Genomic DNA, 25058 nt, shown 5'->3' on the forward strand with positions numbered 1-25058 from the left:
TTAAAGGCAAGCTTTGTGTAATAAATGTAACAGGGCAACCATAAAAATCTGGCATACGAATCTGTGATCTATCTCGCAATCGCCGACCCATTTCACTATTATTATGTTCAGTTGATTCATCTTCAATTTTATTATTTTCGTATTCACTTTCATTAGTCTCACTTTCAGAATTGTCAACTAAAATTTCAGGCCTTTTAAACTGAGCTGTAAAGTTTTCTGGCTTAAAACATACATCTCTACTTATAATTACATCTCTCATATTTGGAACATATACACGATATCCTTTGCAATTTTCAACGTATCCTACTATAAATCCTTTAATAGACTTTTTATCTAATTTTTCTCCTTTTTTCTTTTGGTACATGTACAAAACATTCAGTCCCGAAAATTTTAAGATTTCCGATATCTGGCTCTTTCTTGAACCACAACTCATATGGAGTTTTATTCCCATGTTTTGTTGGACCTGTGCGGTTAATTACATAAACTGCAGTGTTTACTGCTTCTGCCCATAGAAATAATGGTAACTCAGAATTAGAATGCAACATTGATCGTGCAGCTTCAATAATAATTCTATTCTCACGTTCCGCAACTCCATTCTGTTCAGGTGTATAAGGAGCATTAACAATATGTTTTATTCCCTTCTTATTAAAGAACGATTTAACTTCTTTATTAATATATTCTCTACCCCCATCGCTGTGAATTTCTTTAATGTTTTCATGAAATTGATTCTGAATTGCCTGAATAAAAATTTGGAGTTTTTCAAATACTTCCGACTTATGACGTATAAAATAAACTTCCCGATAACTTGAATAATCATCTTTAAAGCTAACAAAATACAACTTTTACCAATAGACTCTACCTCTATCGGACCGCAAACATCAGTATGAATTATCTCTCGTGTCTTTGTTACACGGTCAATATTTTTGTGAAATGCTAGCCGATGCTGCTTCCCATAAGCACATCCTTCACAAAAGAAATCATTTTCTAGAAAATCAATATTCTTATTTTTCAAATAATCGCGAACATGTCGAACGTTTTGATGACAAAAACCTCTCGTGCCATACTTGTAAAGAATCACTTTCTTTCGATTCTATTTTTCTTGTTAAATTACACAATTTTGGCATCAAAACATTCGCATCTAATTTTAATAAGTTTCCGAACCTAGAACCCGTTGCAATTATTTTATTATCACGTCTCAACAAACACTGTGTTCCTTTATTTTTAATAAGACAATCAACACCCCTTTTTGCAGCTGACATAATAGAAAATAAATTGTAAACTATTTCCGGAACATACAAAACATTAAACATTGTCGTCGCCCTTTTATTATTATTGACATAAGTTTCAATATCAATATTACCTTTTCCGTGCGCCGTGATATATTTACCGTTACCTACGCCTATCCTCTGGGGCTCCAAAAATTCTTCATAAGTAGAATACCAATCTCGACGCCTTGACATGTGATCAGAAGCTCCTAAGTCGATCACCCACACGTCATCTTCTCTGCCGTCCCTGCTCGCAATCAATCCTTTCCTCGATGATTCACCCGATTCTCCTTGATTATTTTCCGCTTGACTTCCTGCATTTCTCCTTTGGTGACAGGTGTTGCTCTTGTGGCCTTTCTTCTTGCATATATAACACCTGTAGCAGTCCTTCTTCAGATGTCCCATCACGCCGCAGTTATAGCACTTCATAATTTTCTTCTTATTTTCATGTTCTCTTTTATTTTTTCCGTTGCCGGCGACTAACGCTGTTGACTCTTCAGGTACCACTTCTTGTTCTTTTGACCGCATTTCTTCTGTCATTAAACGAGTCGTCAAATTGTTCAATGTTCTTTTGCTGTCTTCGACCGAATCCCACGCACTATGAAAATAGTTAAACTTTTGAGGCAAAGATGACAGGATTCGCGACATTAACATTGTTTCAGGCACAGCACTTCCAAGATTTTTCATCTTGCTCCACAAAACTTCTAACTTTGAAATATTGTAGTCCACACTCTCACTTTCAATCCATTTGAAATCAAAAAACTGTTTCTGAATAGCCGATAAATTTTCTTCTGATTTCATATCATACACTGAGTTCAATTTTATCCACATTTCTCTTGCTGTTTTGCAGCTCACAATCAATTCCATCGGTCTTCTCTCGATAGAATGAATAATTATTTTCCTTGCAGTCTTATCAGCTTTCAAGAACCTTTTCGAGTCTCTCTCGTATGTTGCAGACTCCTGTGTCGGACACGTCAAACTACCTTCACAAACGGCAAGAACATCGTCGTCTTCTTCCAATAGCGTACGTATCATAAAACACCACAAATGCCAATTGTCTTTGTCGCGTAATCGTTCAATTCTCATATTTAATGGCTCCATTTTCATTGTCTTTATTTAGTTACAAATTTGCCACTAATTCACTTTTGTACTTGCACTCGATTTCACACTACATTACACGTTTAGCACTGTCTGGGCCCATAACCTGTTGAAGGTTTTTCTTAAATGAAACACGGTATATGTAGGCGCAACACAAAAAGTTTATTTAACACAATATTCAGTAACAAGTACACTTCTTCACGTACCGCGACAATTTGAACTTAACTAACCGAGCCGACACACTGACATTGATCTTACACAATGAACTTACTGAATGAACTTTGGCTCGACTTACAGCACGCTTATATACCTACTTCTACTGCATATCGAATGTTCTGGATGTCTCCTTATGCTTCTATGTTTGCGTCTATTTCATAATCCAGAACATTCGGTTTCTTATTCTAGAGACAAATGCGCGATCAGCCGACGACTGTGTTTACCGTTAGCTCAAATGCTCACTTGATGATGAGTTTTTCGAGATCAATCCTCAACAAAAATGATCATTATGACGATGAAAGCTAGAGGTTAGCTTTCATATCACTCATGATGATAACAACAGCTGATGATTATCTTATAGATAATGACGAAAACACCTGAAGATAATCGAAATTTTTGTTAAAAAATGCATTCATTTTATAAAGCAACCTTATGTATAAGGACTCACTACGATGATAGAAATTTCTTAAAGTCTGAATTCTCCTCACACTTTACTCCAATTCAAGTAACTTTTATATATCAATATTTATAACTATATGTATCTGTATTCTATGCAAAACATATTTATATTATTATAAGACATATCTATATTATAGTATATATATCATAAGAGAACTGCAGATCCACAGCAAATGCTATCAAAGCCAATGCCGCGCAAAACCACGTAACACTTGATGCATAACTTCTTTTAAATATTCGCTTAGAAATTCTCATTTGTTTTCCTTGCGTTCACCTATATTTATAAATATTTTTATATAAATTTCTGTGCCAACATGGAATTATGATTCACACTCCAAACACACACGCACGCACACTCACACAGTGGCACTCACGCAGCATAGATGTAACAGCCTCGATTACACTCCCAGCGGGCCGAAGCCATTCGAGAGGAAAGTTTTATTATCGGCTGCGTTTGAGAGGCAACAGAAGCAACGACAGCAACAACAGCAGCTCATAAAATATGTTTGCCATGACACACACACACACACAGTCACGCACACACACACCAATACACATTGCTGGTTGTACTCGGTTGTTGCTGCTTTATTCTTCATTTAACAGCTTGCCCCGCGGGAGATGCGGCGGCCCATTGTGTCGCATTCTTGTTGTTGTTTATATTTTGAATTTTTTTTTTTTTCTGTATACTCGCTCAAACAGCAAAAATGAGTATATTGGCTGAACAGTAGGAACTTAAAAAATTTAGAATATTTATTTTATTTACTTTTTCTAAATTCATAATTTTGTACATGCTCTTAAGCTTAAATAATCATGTATATGTATTGCAATTTTATGTTTTTTTTTTTTATAAATAAAAAATAGCAGCTTTAAATTCACTTCTCGCAATCGGATTTTTTGCACTTTTAATTTTTTTTTTTTTTTTTTTTTTTATAAATATAATTGCAATTCTCTTTGTTGTATTATTATATTTCTATGCACTCACATTTGCGCCTTTGGAGTATCACATAGTCGTGCATAGCCCATTGCCTTTTGGAGGATTTTTTGTTTGTTTGTTACTTTTGGTCGGGCCTCTCGCTGGTGCTGCCCTTTTTTATTAGTCGCCGGCTTTTTGGGCTTATTATATTTTGCTTTTACACTCATTTAAAGCATTTTACAGTAATTTCGACTATACCTAATTTTAAGCCATTGCCTTTGGCCGCCACCCGCCGCTTGCGGTTTTGTGACAGGGCAGCAAGGCCACGCCCCCGCAGTTTACCCAGCTGCCCTAGCCAAGGATCTTAATCTAGATGGAACGAGCCTGCGTCGCAAAACAATGGAATTACATTCTTTTATGCCCACCTTCGCGAAAAAACAACAAATATTACAGGGTATTTATGAGTTTAGTTTTGTTTATGGTAAGTTTGCTTCCTTTTTTTTTGCGGAAACTTGTTTTGTTTCAGTTTTCTTATGACAGCCATCGGTCCACAGGGAGTTGAGCGCGTCGCGAGTTATGCCACGGCCCGCCGCAAAGTAGGCAACATAATTTAGCTAATTTTTTATTTATTAAACTTTTGGCATCCATTTGACTTGGGCCTGTGGAACGGAAAGCTTGCACTTTATAAATTGACAATTTGTTGTGTTGACTTTGCGGAAATTATTATCTATCTAGCATATAGCCGACCGGGGAATTGAAATCAAGAGCTTCGGAACTTTGCTTTGCCCCAGCCGTGCATTATTCAAGACACTTCCATACAGATATCGTAGGCCAAACATGGCCTCTAGCTCGATCTCTGTCACTTGAGGTGCGAAGAAGAATAATTTATTTGTTAGGGCAGGGCGAGAGAGAGAGAGGGAGAGAGTGGGGGCGAGTGGGTTCAACGGCAACCAAACTGGCAGCTTTTACAGCTTAAATGCCGTGCTGGGGTTAAGCTGTTCAAGTGGAACAACAAAAGCTGCCAGAACAATGGAAATAACCACAGCACGATGATGGCAGCTTGCCGGGCGCTGTAGCTGTAGCTGCAGCTGAAGCTGAAGCCGGACCAACAAATTCTAATATTGTCATTGTTATTGTTTTTGTCTTTAGCCGGACTTAACAGCCGAGCACACGCACTCCACTTGACTCCAAATTGAGTTGTGTGCGAGCTGACGTAAAAAAAAAAAAACACTGAATAAACAAGTGAGATTCACTGACTACGATATACCCTGTCTTTAACGCTGAACTTTCATTAGATGAATGACAGCTTCTATAGATTTCATTTATCTATTACTATGGTATGATTCACGGCTTTGCGTAGGATATTTTCTGAATGAATATATCTGGAACACGGATATGGAGGAAGGCTCTAACATCAGATTCAAAAATCGATATATATCGATAGCATATTAGAGCTCATTTCAGATAAAAACCTTTACCTGAGGTATGCTCATAAACCTTATCTGAAAATCGAATATCGTAATAGCATATCGTAGATCGATGTTTACAGTCTTTCGGCTTATTTAAGCTTGAGTGACTACAATACATTGAACGAGATTTGCTCTAAAAACCCTGAAAAAGAGATTATCGAATATCGTATCGAAGTACTCTATGCTATTATATATAACTAATCTTAGCCAATATACTGCTCGCCTTGAGATTAACGACAAATGCATCACACACATAGATAGGCTTGACTAGAGCAGCTCACCTTGTCTCAATAATATTTACATATGTCTATATCTAAACTTTCTAACATCTATAAAGTTTTACACAACAACCTCTCAGAGCCTAATGATTGCTGGGTAGAGAAACTGCAGTCAGTGTCCTTGGAGTCGAGAGCCAATGCGACAAAAGTCAAGTGCTGCATGGGGAGTCGGGCAATAGACGATGGACGATGGACAACGATGGTCCTTTAGCCTTTTGGGAGATATGCACGGCGCAGTGCGAAGATATTTATGGCCACTGGAAACTGGACACTGGCCACTGGCCACTGGCCGGCGACGAAGTGCAGCCATTGGACGCTGCTCGCCTTGAGCTGGACGTAAGCCGTTAAAGCTTTCGGCATGGCTCGCTGCGAACGCATGTGCCGGGACAATTGTTGCAGCCAACGTGGCGCATGACTGATACGCATAGCTGCAGCCGCACAGTGTGGGCAAACTAGCGAGCAAGCAACATACAACAAACAAAAAACCAAAACATTAAAAGCAACAAAAATACAACAAAACAACAACACAAAACATTCAATTGAAATATGCCACAACACGAACAGCAACTGCAACAAAATGCAGCTGGCAAACCTCACAGAACAAATAAACAGAACAGCCAACGACGCTTTTCGGCTGGGTTGACATTATGTATACGACTCGCATTTGCAGTGTTGAATAACGCACGAGAATAACAACATGAATCTTGTATGCGTGTTCTGCTAAATAATAAATTATGCCATCTACATACATGACGCACCCATTATATTACACTGCATTAAAATAGCGAAATTTCATTTGCTGACTGAATCGACTGAATTATTTTGAACACATTTTAGTAGTACAAAACAGGGATTTTTAACTTTTGGAGTATGATGAGTATAGGCATATTAGAATTTATACCTAAACAACTGATTTTACTATAAAAAATATTGTTGCATAATTTTAATATTTCTGAATACTTCAAGCGTAACCAGCTAACGTTACGATATGTAATTACATAATTATTACTAGTTGTAGTTGTCTGTAGATATAATTAATAGATATGTACATGCCTGATACGCTATGTTTAAAATCATCAAATAAAGTTTCGATGTGAGCATACGATATGCTCTTGGTCAATGAACCGCTCCATATTTGCTGAGAATAAGTTGCAATAAATTGTCAAAGTCAGATATATTAGTAGTCTAAGATACGATATTTAGTTGCCCAATAGTGCGATTTGAGCTTCTCTACTGTGTATATGTGCTATATGTAGTAGTCTTCAGGCACGTTATTCAGTTGCCTAAATGAATAATAATCTACTAATGCAGCTAATGCATAATACATATATTTGGTACATATAATATAAAATATTGTCTAATATACAATGTTCGGTTGGCCAAAATATACGATATTCAGTTGCTTAATCGATTACCATGTAATTGATGACAATACAATACGATACAGATATAACCTTCAAATCCAATATTTAGTTGCCTAAATTTACGATATTCACTTGTCAAATATACGATATATACTTGTCTAGAATTCTGCTAGAGCTACTCAAAGGTTCGACATTCTATTCAAATGCATTGGAAGAAATGAATAATGCCAAAAGCAAAAACCTTTCAAAAAATAGGGCCTAAAGCTGATCTCTTATCGAATTTCAGATAAGATGAATGTTCCGCCAGCTGTTCTAAAATACCAAATAAATATTTACTGACGAAAGGTGATATATTTCAATATAAGTTTCTCATAAATTCACACTTCTCTTTAAACACAAGTCTTAGATTATATTATACTGATAATTCAATACTTCAAAATGATCAAAAACAAAATTTAATTTAATTTGAATACCATTTTCCCTCAACTGTGCATCTTAACAGGACCCTTTAGGGCACTTTAGGTCTGTTAAAAGTGCATTTAAGATTGTAGAATTCTTGTTTACAATTACAATTTTAATGCTGCAGTGCAGCTGCAAATTACTTATTCCCCGACCAAATTCACTTTGCAAAGAGCTCGTTACTCTGTTCGCTAATCGAATATTTGTCAGTGGCACACACGCACACCCACACCCACACACACACACTTTACTATACCTTTCCATTCCCATTTAGAATCGATGGCTTGGCACAATGGGGCATTACTTGAGCTGCATTTCAAGGTTTTACAAATCATCAGCTCTTACGTGCGCCCCGCCTCGCCTCGCCCCGCCTCTCACGTTGTTTACTGCAATTACTATTGAAAATAAACGTATTTCAGGCTAATTAAACAATAAAAGCGCAAGCGAAAGTAAATGCTATAAAAACAGTGTGCGAGTGTGCAAGGGGAACGACTAAGCGATACCCTAGATTTGTATGGAATTCCTGTATTCTTTATAATTTTTGGCTATATATCATTGGTTATATGACTATCAAATGTATCAATAGAGTAATCGATATTTATCGTTATCGATCTAGTCAAGCACGTTAATAAAATTGTAGATGTATAATGCATTACTACACATGCACTACTCTAGCTATATCCAGCTTTCAATACAAACCAAGTTTTACATCTCAATTGCCTCCGCCCCAAGTCTAATATACCCCTTTCACTACTCACCAGGGTATTAAAAGCACACAAAAACGTAAAGGTAAGCTGAAAGGCAAGTGAGCGCGTTCCTAAATGAAATTTACCAAATAAGACTCAGGCAATTTGTGCAGATGGGCTGACGCTGCCGGCAGAGGCATTGGGCGTGGCCGTGAATCTGTCTTTCACGCTGACGCTGACAGCTGACAAACCCGCGAGAGTTGCCCGCTCCTCGCAGCCTCGCTGAAAAGTAGGCAACAAAGACGACTCGACGCCGTGGCACAATGATGTTGCAATTTAATTTGTATTGTTAGCTGTTGTTGACGTAGCTACTGTTGCTACTGTTGCTACTGCTGGTGCTCCTCCTGTTACTCCTGCTGTTGTCGAGACAATTGCAGCCGCATCATGTTGATGATGATGATGATGAATCCACTTAGACGCCAGGCACAGTTAGCTAATGGGCACAGCAGTCGTCTAATTGAACAGCAGAGGGATGTATACAAGCTACCAATGTGTCTGTGTGTGTGCAGGTGTGTGTAAAAATTGCACACTAGACACATAAACAAGCACCCACACAGTGAGGCGCTGCATGCGACAAATGTTAATTATCATTTAGTTTAATTTCATTTTATTGCCTGACAGCTCATTCAATTGGCTTTTCAACTTATTTTGACTTTAACGCATACATGTTCTTCTCATTCGTTAGTATGTATAGCTGAGTGTGAGTGTGCTCGTGTGTGTGTGTGTGTGTGTGTGTGTGTATAAACTTGATTGAAATGCAAAAACGCTCGACTTCACAGCAATGCGATTGTTTCACGCTGCTGCTAATCGCGGCATATACGCTTCGATGGCGGCTCCTCATCGCCCGGCGCAATCGACTGCAACAGGCCGCAGCTCGTGTGGCTGCCAAAGAGCGTTAGCAACAGGGCGACGCCATAGCCCGTAGCACGCTCACCCTGCCAACCAGAAAGAAAGAGAGAGAGAGAGAGAGAGAGAGAGCGAGATGTGGAGTGAGATTGAAATCATACTATTTAAAGCTCTGTGCAATCACTTACACAATTGACGGGCGTGGCCATGTCAACATGCATCCACACGCCGGGATAATCGAAGCCCAAATGAGCCGCCACAAAGAGACCGGCACAAGAGGATTGCGCATTCTGACGATCCTGCAAAGGCAGATTGAGAAATTTGATTAGATATAAATGCAATTTAAAGTGATTATATATGAAATTGAGAAGAAAATAAAGAGAAATATAATCGAAGTTATTAAGTTGTTCAAATAAAGTCTGTGATAAATAATTATAGATGGAAGAAGAGTGAAAAATTATTTAAATTATGGAATTCAAAATACAATGAATATTTTCTACCCAAAGAATCTATACTCCATAATTGAAGCCTAGTTTACCTAGCAATCGAGAACCAAGAGTCTGTCTACATTCCACAATCAAAACCTAGTTGTTCTCCAGAATCCATAACAGATATCTTCATCTCAGTCTTATGACCAGCGCCATAATTCAGTTGCGCATCACAATGTAAAATTACTCCTATAGAAGTATCTTTAATCGATATTTATCGATGACAGAATAATGAAGCTGAAATATAAGAAATCTCATTTGCAATCCCAAGAGTCTATATTCCATTCGCTCTGAAATCAAGAACCCATATCTACAATATCTTAGCCTTATGCCATACTACAGCAGCAACCTCTGCTACCCCTCACAGCTTCTTGTTGCATTTTTTTTTAGCTACAGCGTAATCTTTGAGTAAAAAAAGAAAAACTGCAACAAGTTTATGTGAGCAGCGTCTTTGATATTAAAAAGTCTCCAGCAGCGCAGTGCAACAGGAAAATATATATCTGCTCACACAAACACACACATGTATATACATATATACATATATACATAGTTGCACATGACACATACATAAATATCTCTATAGATGTGCTAATGCCTAAATTATATGCCAGCTACCACGTAACGGAAACTGTCGCTCTACTAACTTGGGCGGAAATTACAATATTTAAGCGTAAACATAAAATACCATTGCCTAGCACAGTGGGATAAGTTCCAATCTTTTATGAGACATTCTTGGCGTTACTTGAGTCAAAAATCGGATAAAAATAGACGTAAAAAAGAATTTGAAAAATATTTACCCTTTTTCTTTTTTGTTGTTAACAAATGTTTTTATTTTTTATTTTTTTACGTGTTGATGTACTCCCGTCCCACAGTGCCACATATTAAAGAAAGCTATACATATGCCTCTTTATGCTCACATTTATATAGAGTGAGAAAGAGAGAGTGAGCGAGATAGCGAATAGAGCGTATGAAGAAGAAGAAACTGAACTCAACAGCAGAAAGGACAACGAGAACAACAACAGCAAAAGAAGTCTAACACAGAATATTGCATGACAACGTGTGATAGTCCAAGATGAAAATCACACACACAAACATACAAATATACATATATACATATACACGCATATGAGAAGCCTTTCGTCATGAAACGGAAGTTCAAAGTCTATTCAAGCCAACGATTTCTATCGCAATATAGTTGTTGTTGCTCTTCTTATTCATACAATTGTTGTCGTAGTTGTTGTTGTTGTTATTGACGTTAATGCTCTACCTATTACTATAGATGTTTCAACTGTTTTTGTTATCAAACTTGCCGCAAAATTTTTAAAATGTGCATGAAGAAAAAAAATGAAATGATGCCAAATGTATGTATAGCTTGTTATTAAATTGGCAAATTATATGTAATTTAATCCATTTGCTTTATATTCTTATACATGAATAAATGTGTATATTTTTGTGTGTCAATTGGAAACAGTCCAATCAAAATGCTGCCATGCATTGTGAATGTCTGTCTTATTGAATTGCTTCCAATTAACAAATTATTTGTCAAACGAGCTAACGAGATTTATATTATTTTTAGCCGATACTTTTGACATTGTCGTCAGTGATATGATATAAGCTATTATCTAACAGCTATATATGTATATAATAATTTTGTTAGAGAATTGGCAGAGTATATTTATTTCATACTTAATTAATTTTTTAAATTTAATTTTATTTAATTTTTTTTTTTTTAACATATTTTTATTTATTTTTAATTTTTTTTTTTAATATATATATTTTTTTAATATGTATATTTGTTTTACTTTATTTTTTTTGCATTTAGTAATTTTTTATTTACTTATTAATTTTCTTTTTTTTTTTTTTTTTTTTTTAGTTTATTTTGCTTTTTTTTTTTTGGGTTGATATAAAACATTTTCTATATAACATCAAAGAAAACTAAATCGACATTTCTATATAGAAATACAGTTCATCAAACTGAAAGCAGCACCTCAATATCTAAATTATAGACAATTATCGTTTACCCAAAGGTAAAATTGCGCCCTCAACGATGCGTCGTGTATGCCCCATGTCCCGTTAATTTTCATTAAAGGCTTTCAAGTTTGTTCATTGTGTTTGGCTGGAGATCGGATAGATACATTCAATGCTAAAATCAGCTCAGTCAACCGACTGCCAATGCGGCCCATGCGCTTTCATCAATAATGGCAAACATTTGTCAACATAATGTCATTAGCATTGATTGCATTACGCAACGCATTGATTGTGTGAACCTTTTGTAAATAGCCGTAAATAGCAAACGCACACGCCCACACACCCACTCGCCCACGCACCCAATATCCAGCCGTCCCAGCCCAGTTGGCCACACATCAAGTTTGGCATTGGGTCGGCGACTAATTGCGGTTGGCTACGTGACCAGAGCATGCCCCATGCTCCGCTGTCAATCACGCCACGTGTGCCACATACCTAACTCTATAGCTATTTTTGATTTGATGCTATTCGCCATCGAGAGCATCCCGTTTCAATTTCGATTAACGTGCATTTTAATTAACAGACCAAATCAATGCAACTCTTGCGGCTCAAATCGCAGGTGAACTGTAATTAAAAACTAAACGTTGCAAGCCATATGAGGAATAGCGTAAAGCAATGCGAGCTAGTCATAGAAGACGGTGTTGGGAGAGAAGCGAGAAGCAAGGGGCGGAACATTGAGCAAGACGTGTACAAATGGAGAGGCAAAGGTAGGAAGTAACATGAGATGACTAGGAGTTGGAATTCATATGTTGCTGAGAGTCGCCTCAAAAGCGAGAAGCTAAGTGAGAAGAGAAGTGAGTAGCGAAATAATGAGCAAGAAAGTAACAAATAGATAAAGTAAAGGCAAGATAAAGGTAAAGAGCTGTATAGATGTTCACTAGAAGTAAAAGTAAAATGTGTAAGTGAGAGTTATAAGAGAGAGAGAGAGGAAAAAAGCTAAGTGGGAAGTTAAGTACGTAGCAAAATATTGGGAAATACAAAAATAAAGAAAGCAGTGGCATGAGAAGTTAAGAAGAAAACTCAATATACAATTAAGAGTTATGATCACCTAAGTAGAGAAATGATGAATAAGAAGTAGATTGGACACCCAAATTTTGAGCAATAGGACATTAACATGAGAGCTACAATTGTCTAAAAGGGAACTAAGTAAAGAGTCATTGAACAATTAGCAATAGTAAGACTTCAAGAGAGAAGGAATATGAGATATTATATAAAGTTTAAAAAATAAATAAATAAATAAACCAGAATTTAAATAAAAAACAGCAAAAATAGAAACAAATAGAGAGAGAGAGAGAGAAAGATGTATAACAAAAAAATTAAACTGCACCCAAAGCGACGACAGAAACAATTAAGAAGCACAAAAATCGATTAGAGTGAATCAAATAAATAAAAAACAGCATCGAAATTTAAATTAAAAACAGGAAAATAATGAAAGAAAAGAATCGCAGCAGAGCATAATGTAAAATGGAACGATAAAAAGAAATATATAATAGAGAACTAGAGGAACAGCAAAATGCAAAGTACTTCAAAAGCGAACAGCCAGAATGAAACAGTGAAAATTTAAGTGAAATGCTCATTATTTTTCATGCTGCTATTTTCTATTCCAATCAAATGCGAATGTGTTTGACTGAGAGATACCCTCACAAAGCTGCCAAGCTGCAGAGTAAGAATGATGAATGCCCAAATTTGCTTACACAAGAGCTTAAAGTTCAGTCAATACAAATATTCCCAATATTCCCCTCTCTCACTTGCAATGGGGTATACGAAAAGGAATTCAGTCAGAATCTTTGCCTTCAATTGAAGTCCGAGTTTAAAGAGGTCGTTAAATCCTTAAAGCAACAAACACTTAAGATAAGCATTCAACTTGCGAGACGCCTGATATCAATGACAGACGTTGTAACACTTTCCACGTGCTGCACGTGGTCGGCACTGGGCGTGTCAGTGGGCAAACGTAATGCCTTGAGGCAGCAAATGTATTGGATGCCTTTGACTGAGTTTCAGTATCAATTACACATTCATTCAATGGGCGTCGCAAGGATTTGCAGCACCAAGCCAAACCGAGGAAAGCGACAACCGTTTTTTATTCAATTTTCCCCCAATGTCGCGAGACGATTTACAAAAAAAAAAAGTTTTCCTCCCGTGGCGGGACATAAGGCAAAAGAGCAAAACGAAAATATTAGAAACAGTCAATGCGAGCGACGGCTGGGTTCATTTTCCTTACTTTTGCATTTTCCCTCTTTCACTTTTCCGTTACTTTTTTCAGCGTGCTCGCCTAAGAGACGTGCAAAAGTTGAGCGGAAACCAACACATAACAAGCGGAAAGATTTGTGTTAACAAAGTCCTCGGAGTGAAGTTACGCTGGCCACGCCCCCTCCCCGAGCCGTTAGTAGGCAACGGAAATAGCGGGGCATTGCGCAAATTACGTGACTTACGGTCGAACAGGCTGGCCGGGACTTAAAAAAATCTGCATTTAAACCGCCGAAGCACTAAGCTCAAGCATTATTTATAAACTGTTGGCATTATTTAATCAACAGCAAGACAAACACAAAGCGCTAACAAAATATCATATTTGGCGCCGTGAGGTCGCGGCATTAAAGTGAAAACAAAAAAAAGAGAGCACGAGCATAAAAATAAACAAACTTTGGCGCATAAAAAGTTCAATTTAATTCATTAAAAGCGTAAAAAGTCGCCGTACAATTGAATTTAAAATGCTACCGCTTAATAAAAATTTACCAACTGCAATTCGAGCGGAATGAAAATATCAACAAAAAGAAAACGAATTGAAGGGGAAACGGTTTATCTGCGAAAGAGACCGACAAGCAAATACACTTGTTGGATTCAGCAATTGAGCTAAGTATTAACTTGTAATTGTAATTAAATTTCCACTGCTTAATGCTAATTTGAATATTTTATATATATAGGATATGCCGATGATCTTCATAATGATAATTTATGCACAGCCAATCAAAATGACCCTAAGCAAAGAGCCTATTTTGTCATCTCGCTTTCACTCAGCAGCGCGTGACAGGGCCTTTAGCGACATCTATCGTTGTCCCGCTTGCGCTCTCTTTCTCGCAGTAAGAATGAGAAATGCGCTAGGATAGCCATTTTTACAACACCAATGTAAAAGCTTTCAGCCTCTCACAAATACAACTGCAACAGTGCGAGGCGATCAGAACAAGTTGAACAGAATTTATAAAAATCAAGACAATTGATATTCGTCAATGATAAATCAATAATAATAATAAAAACAAAACTAAAATTAAATACAAATATGTATTTTAAAAAATGTTCCTCAAAAATAAATGAAAACTATAAAAATTATTTATAAATTTATGAAAATAAATAATAAGTAGAATGACAATAAATAATATAAATTGTTGAATAAAATTTAAAAATCATAAATTTAAATTACATTTTATAAGTAAGTAAGTAAATAATAGTAAGTAGAATGACAATAAATAATAATATAAATTGTTGAATAAAATTTTAAAATCATAAATTTAAATTACATTTTATATATTAGTTTTTATTATATACTTAATCAATTTAGATTACTTATTGCCGCTTTGCATAGATCCTCATTTAGAGTGTTTAGAGTGCTTGGATATAATCAAAAACAAAAGAAAGCAATTACGAATACACCCCCACAGTCACACACACACACACACACACACACACACACACACACACACACACACACAAACATCCAGAGAAGAGACACCGCAACACGTTGCTCGACTCGGCCGCTGTTGGCTTTATCTAAAATTCATGCTCTCCGGCCTCTGTGCGCTGGCTGCTTTTTACGATTTAACATAAAAATCACTTACCAACAATGGTAAAATTTCACAGTCATAAAATTTGAGTAACTTTGCCGCGCACAACATAGAAGAACATCCACAATGCCGTCTGTGCTCTTCGGCCGCATGTCTCCAAATTGAGAAACAATTCGAGACATTTAAATCATTTGATTGCTTTTATTCTCTTCACTTTTCGTTTGCCCTCTGTTGTGACCATGCAAACATAAACTAAAATTCTCTAAATATATAATAGTTATGTGCAAAGAATTACATCATAAAACAAAGTGTGGATTATGTACAAGTATTATTGGACAATATTTCTATACTGTTTATTATGAAAGCCTATATTTTTTTATAGAAATAAACTTCAAAGAAACATTAAAAAATGCTTTTCAATAATAACCAATCATTGACTCTTTTATTTTAATTTTCTACATCTATCAACAACGAAACACAGCAGCAGCAGCGGCAGCAGCAAAAAAAATCTACGCAACGTGTTAACCGCAACCACAACATGGCTAATAATAGGCTGGTACCTCACACAGAACTCAAATCAGAAACGGCATACAACAAATTGCAGTCAGTTATTTAAAAGCCAGGCTAATGGACACTACACCAGCCATGGCCAACAACAGCTAACCATCCCACCCACAAGCTAGCTGCCCGTCAAAATGAGCCAACAACGGCGTAAAAATGAGGAAGCAAAAAAGTGCAAGCGCTGCCTCGAAGCGAACCGCCAACCGCTAACAACACTCATAATCCCTCCATTTAGCGGCCAACTAGCTGCGTCGCACTGCCAAAGCGCATACAGAGAAAAAATTCATGTAATTTCAACGCAACGCGTGAGAATTTGGCACACAGCAGCAGCAACAGCAATAGCAGCTAATTCCCTAGCAGATATACCCTAGCAGGTGGATGAGCATAGGGTAATGCAGTCATGACAGTTTATATGGAAATATCAGGGGGTTTACATATCATAAGTATACTAAATATAGCCAACTTTAAATATACATTAATATAAATATATTAGTTTTTATCGACGTGTAAATTTTAAATATTGTAAGCTTGTTGCAATTCATTAAAAGAATGGAAAATGCTTCAAAACGAAAGTCAAAATGTTAGAAGGATTGCATAACTTTAAAAATTGTAAACAAAAAAAAAAAAAAAAAAAAAAAAAACATCAAATACAAATCAAAATGCTTAGGGTCAAAAGGATTCCATGAAATAATGTATCCAAACTGAAATCTCTTTTATGGAAATCTGTTTTCAAATTTTTAACTCTACTTGCAATTGAAATCTGTTTGCATATTAATATTCAATATTTAGGTTTAAATCTAATTTCAAAGCCCTTTTCAACTCCACTTTCGAATATTTATTCTCTTAACTTTTCCTAAACCACATAAAAAACGTATTTAACAAAACTTACTTAAATCATTTTTCAAAAATTTTTCTTAAAATATATTTTAAAATTCTTTAACCTTGAATAACAAAGATTAAATATGTTTTCCAACTATGTTTCAATTTTCATTAACAATAATGCTAAAATACATCAATATATGCTCTATGTATCAGCAATCTAAGCCAAATATAGAGATATAAGTACATACATCACTAAAAATACAAGTTCAGTTATAGGAAAGTCTTTCATTGAAAGCCGGCTAATATTACTGCAAGAGACTAGATATGCAGGCAGCTCGAGTCGAGTCGAGTTTAAAGTTGAATGCATTTCGAGTTTAAAGCACTTTATCACGGACGAATTGACAAAGTGCGCGTCGCTGATGTCACATCAAATGCAGAAAAGAGGCGTAACGCACCGTTGGGGCTACTTGCCATTCCTTTCTTTTTTTTTGCCCGTAAAGACAATAACAACGAGCGTCAAAGTGGTCGAAAAATCAAACAGCCAACGGCCAACAGGCAGAGAGGCAGCCAGTTGAGGCAGTTGGGGTCAGTTTTGTTGGACTGGGGCCAGGCAGATGACAGGCGGCTGGCGAGTGATGCAGGTAATGGGCAGGCAGCCAGTAACCAGCCGTGCCACTTGACCTACGCCCTAGACACCTCTACGCATCCAGGCAGGGCAAATAAGTGTGTGTGTGTGTGTGTATACTGCTGGCAGTCGCCCATGGCGTGACAATGATGAATGACCATTGATCCGAAGCGTTTTAGACGTACAATAAGGTAACTCGATTTGGTTGCTGTTGTGGCATAGCTTGAGGCACCTACGCAGCGGCAGGAGCAGCAGCAGTTCCGATGCCCAGCCCCCCACCTTTGCCACACCCAATACTTTTGCCCAAGCATAGATTGAACGCCAAAGTTTTTGATACATGTGAGCAGAAGAGCGTGTATGCACCATGTGTGTGCGTGCATGTGTGTCTGTGTGTGAGTGTCTGTGTTTGTGCAAGCTAGCATAAATCACAGTAATACTAATCAATCTTTAAACCGAACATGACGTCCATCATTTTTCGCAACATTGCGGCGATAAAAAAAATAGAAAATAAACCTCGACTGACCCTGATAAAGTTAATTAAAATTGTGTGCCATACACACACACACACACACACACATACATCACACTTTTATGAGTATTTCTGTATGTGTGTGCATGCGAATTTCAGATGAGCCATATTTCTTGTGAAAAGTAAAAGTTGACGTCGAACTTTATTAACTTACCAAAACATTGGCAATGCGTTCTTTTGGAATTTATTATGAGAGATCTTTATAGGAATTTCAGGACGTAAATGTAATATATTAATATATAAAAATATAAATAATTATATATTATATTATGTTTATAAATATATAAAAATGTATATAATCCAAGCGAAAGGATTATATAAATATAGAATTATTTTTTTATTACATTATTATATTTATACATATATATAAATATGGATATAATCCAAGGAATCCAATTTTAGAAAAAGATTTATATATCTTATATATATGTATATGTATATATTTATTATAAATCTTAAAGAAAATGTTGCAATATTCAGGAAAATCATTGAATTGGAAGCAATGTTGCCTGAGTCGAAAGGAAGCGATTAGGATACATATATTGAAAGTAGTATTAGTAGGCTTACAATATTGAACTAGATTAATTTTTTTCGAGCAATGATAAGTGAGGGCTAAAGACAACGCTTTTAGGCTTACTCTTTGCTTGCAATATAGTGCCAAATTTGTTGCAGCAAAACCAGAGCTGAGTCTGGCTAAAAAAAAAAGGGACATGAAAAACAATCTCTGCCTTGAAGGTATAAAAGTGGGCATGTGTGTGCGTGTGTTTGTATGGATTGTTTGATGTGTGTCCTTTGGTTGTCAAGCACTTGAAAGTTTTCTACTATTTTCTTTTTTTTTAGTTTGCTTTTCATTTTTTTTTTTTTTTTTTTTAGTAAAATAGTGGGTACTTACCGCAACAGAGTTTTTCATATCAGCAATGGCCGATGCAAATTCGGAGAAATGCAATTCGGGGCAATAAATAATGGGCGCCAATAAATCGCCGGATTTGCGTCCGGCCTGCAATGCCTTCGATTCCCATGGCTCTGAGTTTGTCAATATGGCGCCATGATATTTGCCCGTTGCAACGCCCTGCAAGTAGGGAGAGAAAGAGAGGCAAGTGAAATAAGTGTAGCTAACAAATTTAATATGTATACGAAAGAATAAAGGAGAGCAACATAAGAGAGCTTTAATGGTCCAGCCATCCGAACTGATAGAAAACATGCAATATTCAAGTCGAATGTGCTAACAATAAAACTGCACAGCAACCCAAACATCGTTAAGGTGGCAACATGTTGGGCGATTGGGGGATGGGAGGCAGGAGGCAGGAGACTGAATGCAGAACAATGGGACGGCCAGGCGGCGATGCGATGCATGGTTTGCAACGGCCAAAATTGCGAGCTTCCGACGCGACCAGCAATAAAAAGGTGCAAGGTTATTTAGCACAAGCAACACCCAAAACAACAGCGAGCCATGGACCACGGCATCAGCAGCAGTAGCAGGAGCAGTAGCAGGAGTAGCAGGAGTAGCAACAGCACCAGCAGCACGAGGAGTAGCTGCAATAGCATCAAGACCAGCCAAGGACTCTAGCAGCGCGTGTTAAACTACAGCTGGACAAATGAAAGCAACACACACAGCAACAACAGCAACAACAACAGCAGCAACAACAACAACAATAGCAACAATAGGTGTAACAAGCAGCAACATAAAATGTAAAAGCACAAAAGTGTTGGCTGCTGTTTGTTACTTGTTTCAATATACCCTACAGTAAATTGTAGCAAATGGCATATTAGCTCAACTTGCAAGTGCTGTAATTTTTTGATATAATAGCAATCAAATAAAATATTCTTTTTATACCCTGAACCCATTGAAAATGGGAAATCAGGGTATAATGGTTTTGTGAAAAAGTATGTAACGGGCAGAAGGGGGCGTGGCAGACCCCACAAAGTATATATATTCTTGATCAGCGCGACGAGCTGAGTCGATATAGCCCTGTCCGTCTGTCCGTCCGTCCGTCCGTCCGTCCGTCCGTCCGTCCGTCCGTCCGTATGAGTGCGTCGATCTCAGAAGTTATAAGAGCTAGAGAGCTGAAATTTGGCATGCATACTCGTGTATACCATACGCAGTACGAGTTTGCTTTATTTTTTCGATAAATCGTCCGATAACTTTTTTATCGAGAATAATCGAAAAATTGATTTGGTTTTTTTAGCCTAATTTGAACATTTTTAGACCTGGAGTCTTCAAATTCGCGTTTTATATAAAGTTAATCGATACAAAGATTTTGTAATTTACAGATTTTGGATACCACGCCCCCTTCTCCCCCAATTTGTAAAAAACGCATTTCAAGTACTACAGACTTGTGCTTTGGAATGTACACACATATTCATCATATGATTACACTCTGAAAGTTTCATTAAGATCATATGTTTACAAAAGAAATTATTCAACAAATAAATTCTCATAATATTGCCCACACTGCAGAGCAGCCCAATCGCAGTCGCTGCTTACTGCGCAGTTAGCAGAGCGCTGGCTTATGCGTGCGTGTGGATGCATGTGTATGTATGTGTGTGTGCATAAAAGTGCAGAATGATTAGAATATCTGCTTAGGGGGTTCAGGGTATCTCCTAGTCGAGCAGTCTCGACTAGAGCCTTCTTACTTGTTTTAAATAGTACAAGTACAGTACAAGTCTACCATAAACATTTATAAAAATGTTTTCGTAAGCAAAATCAATTTATAGAAATGCTTTCAAAGAAAATTGTAAATATGCCAAAAATTAATTAAGTTTTGACAAAGCTAAATGAATTGTTAAAATTAAATAAAATTCTCTCAAGTTCTTATTTTTCATTACAATTATTAGCTAACTATATTTCTAGAGGGTATCTTGAAGTGCCACCTCATATAAAATGTATAACTTTATTGCTTTTGTTGCAATTTGTTTGTTGCTGTTGTTGCTGTTGCTGTTGCTGGAGTCGCAGTTGCGCCAATGTTGGCAATTAATATTATTGCATGTTGCTAAAGTGTTTCAGTGTGTGTGTGCATCGAGGTGTGCGCGTGTGTGTATGTGAGAGAGAGTGTGTAATGAAATTAAATACAACAAGCGTCAAAGCAAATTCTAAACAATTTCAGTGAAAACTCTCCAAATGAAAAGTGTTGACGAGGTTGGCTCAACAATTTTAGTTGCACTCGAAACGAGTTGAGTTGAGTTTTTCTTTGTTATCGATGGGACAGGATGGGACAGCAGTGCTCACTGCGCTTTGTGCCTTGTCCTGTTCGCTATCCCTGACCAGCTTCGATTTATTTCCCATCGAACCACAAATAACGCAAATTGGCATCATATTTTAAGCAAATTGCATCCAAGATTTATGGTAATTGTGCAGCATCGCCGCCAATGCCTTCAACTGCACCGCTTGCCGCTCGTCCTTTTGCCCCACCAAAAATGGCAACAACCGCAAAACGGGTTTGCCTCGTTGCCTTCATTGTTGCTGTTGTGCATTCGCAGCAGCCATTGCTGCTGTTGCTCCTCCAGCTCCTGCTACAGCTTCAAGTTGCCGCCGAAAAAAAAAGCAAATTTGCAATTTATTTTTGCCAATTAACCTCGTGACTTTTATAAAGCGTGGCATAAATTTTGCATTTAGAAACGTTTAAAAAAAAATATGCAACCCAGACCCCAATGCCATTCGTCAGGCCAAGCAGGACGAAAACTACTTTGGTTAGCTGATAGAAATTTGATAAAATATGAATGCATAAGGAATTGATAGTAAAGAGGGTATCTAATGTTGTGTGTAGGGAAAAGAATAAGCAGTCATTGTAAAGCTCTTGACATCTGTTGATAGCAAATTAACGTTTGTATAGATTGAACTCAAGAACTGAAGAATACTAGACTAAACAAAATTGAAGAAGATGCAAAACTGCAAGGGATATACGACTTGAAGAGATCTGAGGCTCAAACAAGTATAAGACTAAAAGAGATTTAAGGATGAAAGAGATATAAAACTAGAATAGGTCTAGCAGTGAAAGAGATTCTAAAAAGCTCCATCGTAAATAAACATCTCTAAACTTTTAGAAAATATATAATGTGATACTTGAAATGTTTACAGGAATTAATATCAATATAGCTAGGAGCTTTGAAAAGTGCTTTGAATACAACGAAGTAAATACTAAACATATCTTTAAGATATTATTAAAATACATAGGTTACATTGATTATTCTAAATATAAGACTTCTATCGTTTATCAAATTTTTTAAGCTGTATTATGATATAACTAATGCTAATGATCATTAGCATGAAAATGCAAATAAATTAGTGACTTAGTCTGCAATGCTAACTAAATATGCCAGAAATTGCAGGAGACCCTTGAGTTACCCATAGGATATAGCCATATCTAAATGAATCCTTAACAATATTTACTCACTTGAGCGCCCGTCAGCGTGGCCATATCAAGTATAATGTTTGCCTTAAGATCCTTGTTGGCATAGCAAACGCCGTCGGCTAGCACCAGACGACCCTCGGCATCCGTGTTGTTGATTTCCACGGTGCGGCCCGAGTACAAGGTGTGTATATCATCGGGGCTGCAATCAACAAGCAAACAGATTAATTATTACAGCTAAATGAGATACAAACTTACCGCGTGGCATTTGGACCCACCGAGTTCTCGGCCAAACAGAAGACGGCATGCAGGTTATCCTTGAAGCCACACTTAACGGCCGCATAGAAGGCACCCAGAATAGCAGCTGCACCGCCGCAATCCCGCTTCATGCCCGGCATGGCGGTTTTGCCCTTGATGCTCAGGCCGCCGGTATCATAAACAATGCCTTTGCCAACCAGCGCAATCGTCTCCTGCGCCCCCTTCGGCTCGTGCGAGAGCACAACCAATGCTGGCGGAACAGCTGCTGCCTTGCCAACGCCGTAGATGCCGCCAAAGCCGCGCTCTCGCAGCTCCTCGCCGCGTATGATTTGAGGCTGGATGGAGAGCTCTTTGGCAAACTCGCTGACATTTTCAATAAAGTGATCTACGTTCATCTCGTTGCAGGGCGTGTCCACAATGCGTGCGGCAAGCCGAATGCCGCGCGCCGTCTCGTTCAGGCAATTGATGTCGTCCTGGCTAAGAGGCTCCTGCTCCACGCCGCCATCCTTGTCAATGATAACGAATTCCACATTGACCACAGAGCGCGATGGCTGGCCATCTCCAACCTCACTGCTTGGCGACTTGCCTCCGTTGCCATTGCCCGTTTTGCGCGAGTAAAGAGGAAAGGCACGGACCACGGCACACGCGCTGGCAAATAGGTTCTCACGCTCGCAGACGAGCACAACGCTCTCCTCGTTCACGTTGAGCACATGGTTCTTGACCAGGCGCGTTATCGAATGAGCCCGCGAGCCAGTATTATGTCGCGATGCCTTCAGTGGCAGCGCAGCGACTGTGGCCACATCCAGATAGAGCGAGCACTTGTCCGTCGGCGCCGGATGCAGACAGGCGATAGCGTTCTTAAATGTCTCCTCGTTAACGCGTGGCTCCAATTTGCCAGCCAACTGACTGAACTTTAACAGATTCAAATGCCGCAACTGACCGATAATTAACACCGGCTGCACCTGCGGATCCGTGCGACTGAGCGACGCATTAAACTTGATGTCCGTTGCCATCTGAAACATGTGGAAAACTGAATGAATCAATTGATCAATTGGAGCCCCCATTCGCTACCTGAACACGGAATTGCACATTATTTATGATACTCCAAATCGACACAAATAAACTTTGTACTGTAAACCTAGGCGCATGACACAAATTGATTGGAACAACTGATTTGACTCTTGTGCTAATCATTCCTCTAAATAAAACTGATTGTAGACTTTAGCAAGGCCCAATAAAAATAAATAAAACCTTAATCAATATAATGTCAGGAATATAGTTAAATGAATGAAATGAAAAGCTTAACTGATGCATATCCTAAAATTTCTTTTAGAAAAATGCATTTAATTATTCTGATATCAGGATTTTCTAAGTTGAATATTCAATTTTTTTATTCTATTTTTTTTTATGTATTTTTAGTTATAAAATACATAATTATAAATTTAATCTCAAACCCTGACGAGATTAGCATTTTGTCTTATCTTATCGTCTACCTAAGAGGCACCTGTAAAAAATATAAACAATAATAAGAATAAACAAAATTATATTCAGCTGCCCAGCCCTGAACCAAGCAATTTTTTCATTAGTCATAATAACAAACATATTCTAATCTATAAATAGCATAAATATACTGCATAAAATAAACAACAGAATAGCATCTGCAACTGCTAGCGACAATAAAAAGAAATATAATCAAAATTTCGTATCAGCAGCTGCCGAATATGGCACACGCTGATAAGAGAGAAGGTATTCAAATTTGCGACGTCATCAAAGCTATGGCGCAATGACACCGCAAACGGCGTGACCTTGTGTGTGAAAATAATGGCGACCAACAAGTGGATGCTCTGCTCTCTTTCGATGTCATTGCTAATTTAACACAGATTAACCGTTATGTATGTAGAAATATATGCAAGCAAATGCTTTCGATGGCAACAGAAATGATTTTTATGCAAATGTCTCGTTTATTTTTAGAATCCATCCATCTATTCCCTTTGTTCACAAAAATCCACAAAAAAAAAAACTTGTTTGCTACGCCCCTGTCACCGGTATCTGAGCACAACGCACATACATATGTACTTACAGTTCTAATTGGAGGGCTAACGCTATAGCCACGACCGAATACTGAGCGTAACGCGTTTGCTGTATGCAATATACGCATTAATATTTTAAATGCAGCAATCAAAATTCACTTATTCTAAAATTTTTGCAAATCTCAATGACGCCTCTCACTTGCAATTTTTGCCGGCTATCAGTATGATAATTGTAGCCATGCAATCGATAGTTTTTATATACGATATGTGCGATATACGGGCACACTTGGAGCTGACGAGCGCTCGAAACAAGTACTTTCTGGCAACGCTAATATTTTTTAAATTTTCATTAAAATTTATATTTTTAGCTTCGATTGTGAAACTAATCGAACTAGCAACTTAAATTTCAATTTAAAATTTGCCCGAATGACATATTGATTTTATTATCATTATTTGTTGATAATTTATTGGAAGTAACAGTTGCG

At 37.5% G+C, this 25058-nt stretch overlaps 1 protein-coding gene across 2 annotated transcripts; it reads right to left on the minus strand.

Moving 5' to 3' along the window:
* Positions 1-8857: 8857 nt before the first annotated feature.
* Positions 8858-24809, minus strand: LOC6572831 (probable aminopeptidase NPEPL1). 2 transcript variants are annotated; one of them, XM_015166615.3, is made up of 6 exons: positions 24624-24809; positions 22544-23556; positions 22331-22487; positions 18832-19008; positions 9302-9412; positions 8858-9202 (listed from the first exon to the last, which is right to left on the minus strand). In XM_015166615.3, exons 1-6 carry the CDS (start codon positions 24699-24701, stop codon positions 9071-9073), a joined length of 1668 nt encoding a protein of 555 aa, XP_015022101.1. In that variant the 5' UTR covers positions 24702-24809; the 3' UTR covers positions 8858-9070. The 2 variants fall into 2 exon arrangements, with proteins under 2 accessions (XP_015022101.1, XP_001998937.2); XM_001998901.4 differs by lacking the exon at positions 24624-24809 and adding an exon at positions 23615-23762.
* Positions 24810-25058: the final 249 nt, after the last annotated feature.

The sequence above is a fragment of the Drosophila mojavensis genome, unplaced genomic scaffold, assembly GCF_018153725.1.
Source record: "Drosophila mojavensis isolate 15081-1352.22 unplaced genomic scaffold, ASM1815372v1 contig_16, whole genome shotgun sequence".
Classification (NCBI taxonomy): domain Eukaryota; kingdom Metazoa; phylum Arthropoda; class Insecta; order Diptera; family Drosophilidae; genus Drosophila; species Drosophila mojavensis.

What these genes read in the sequence shown, in the direction of transcription:
- LOC6572831 (XM_001998901.4), bottom strand. Translation starts at nt 23,737, where the DNA reads ATGATTAGCACAAGAGTCAAATCAGTTGTTCCAATCAATTTGTGTCAT. An exon ending in GTGGGTCCAAATGCCACGCG is followed by an intron (nt 22,488 to 22,543) that starts GTAAGTTTGTAT and finishes TGTTGATTGCAG; the next exon opens with CCCCGATGATATACACACCT. An exon ending in ATATGAAAAACTCTGTTGCG is followed by an intron (nt 9,413 to 18,831) that starts GTAAGTACCCAC and finishes CTGCCTTTGCAG; the next exon opens with GATCGTCAGAATGCGCAATC.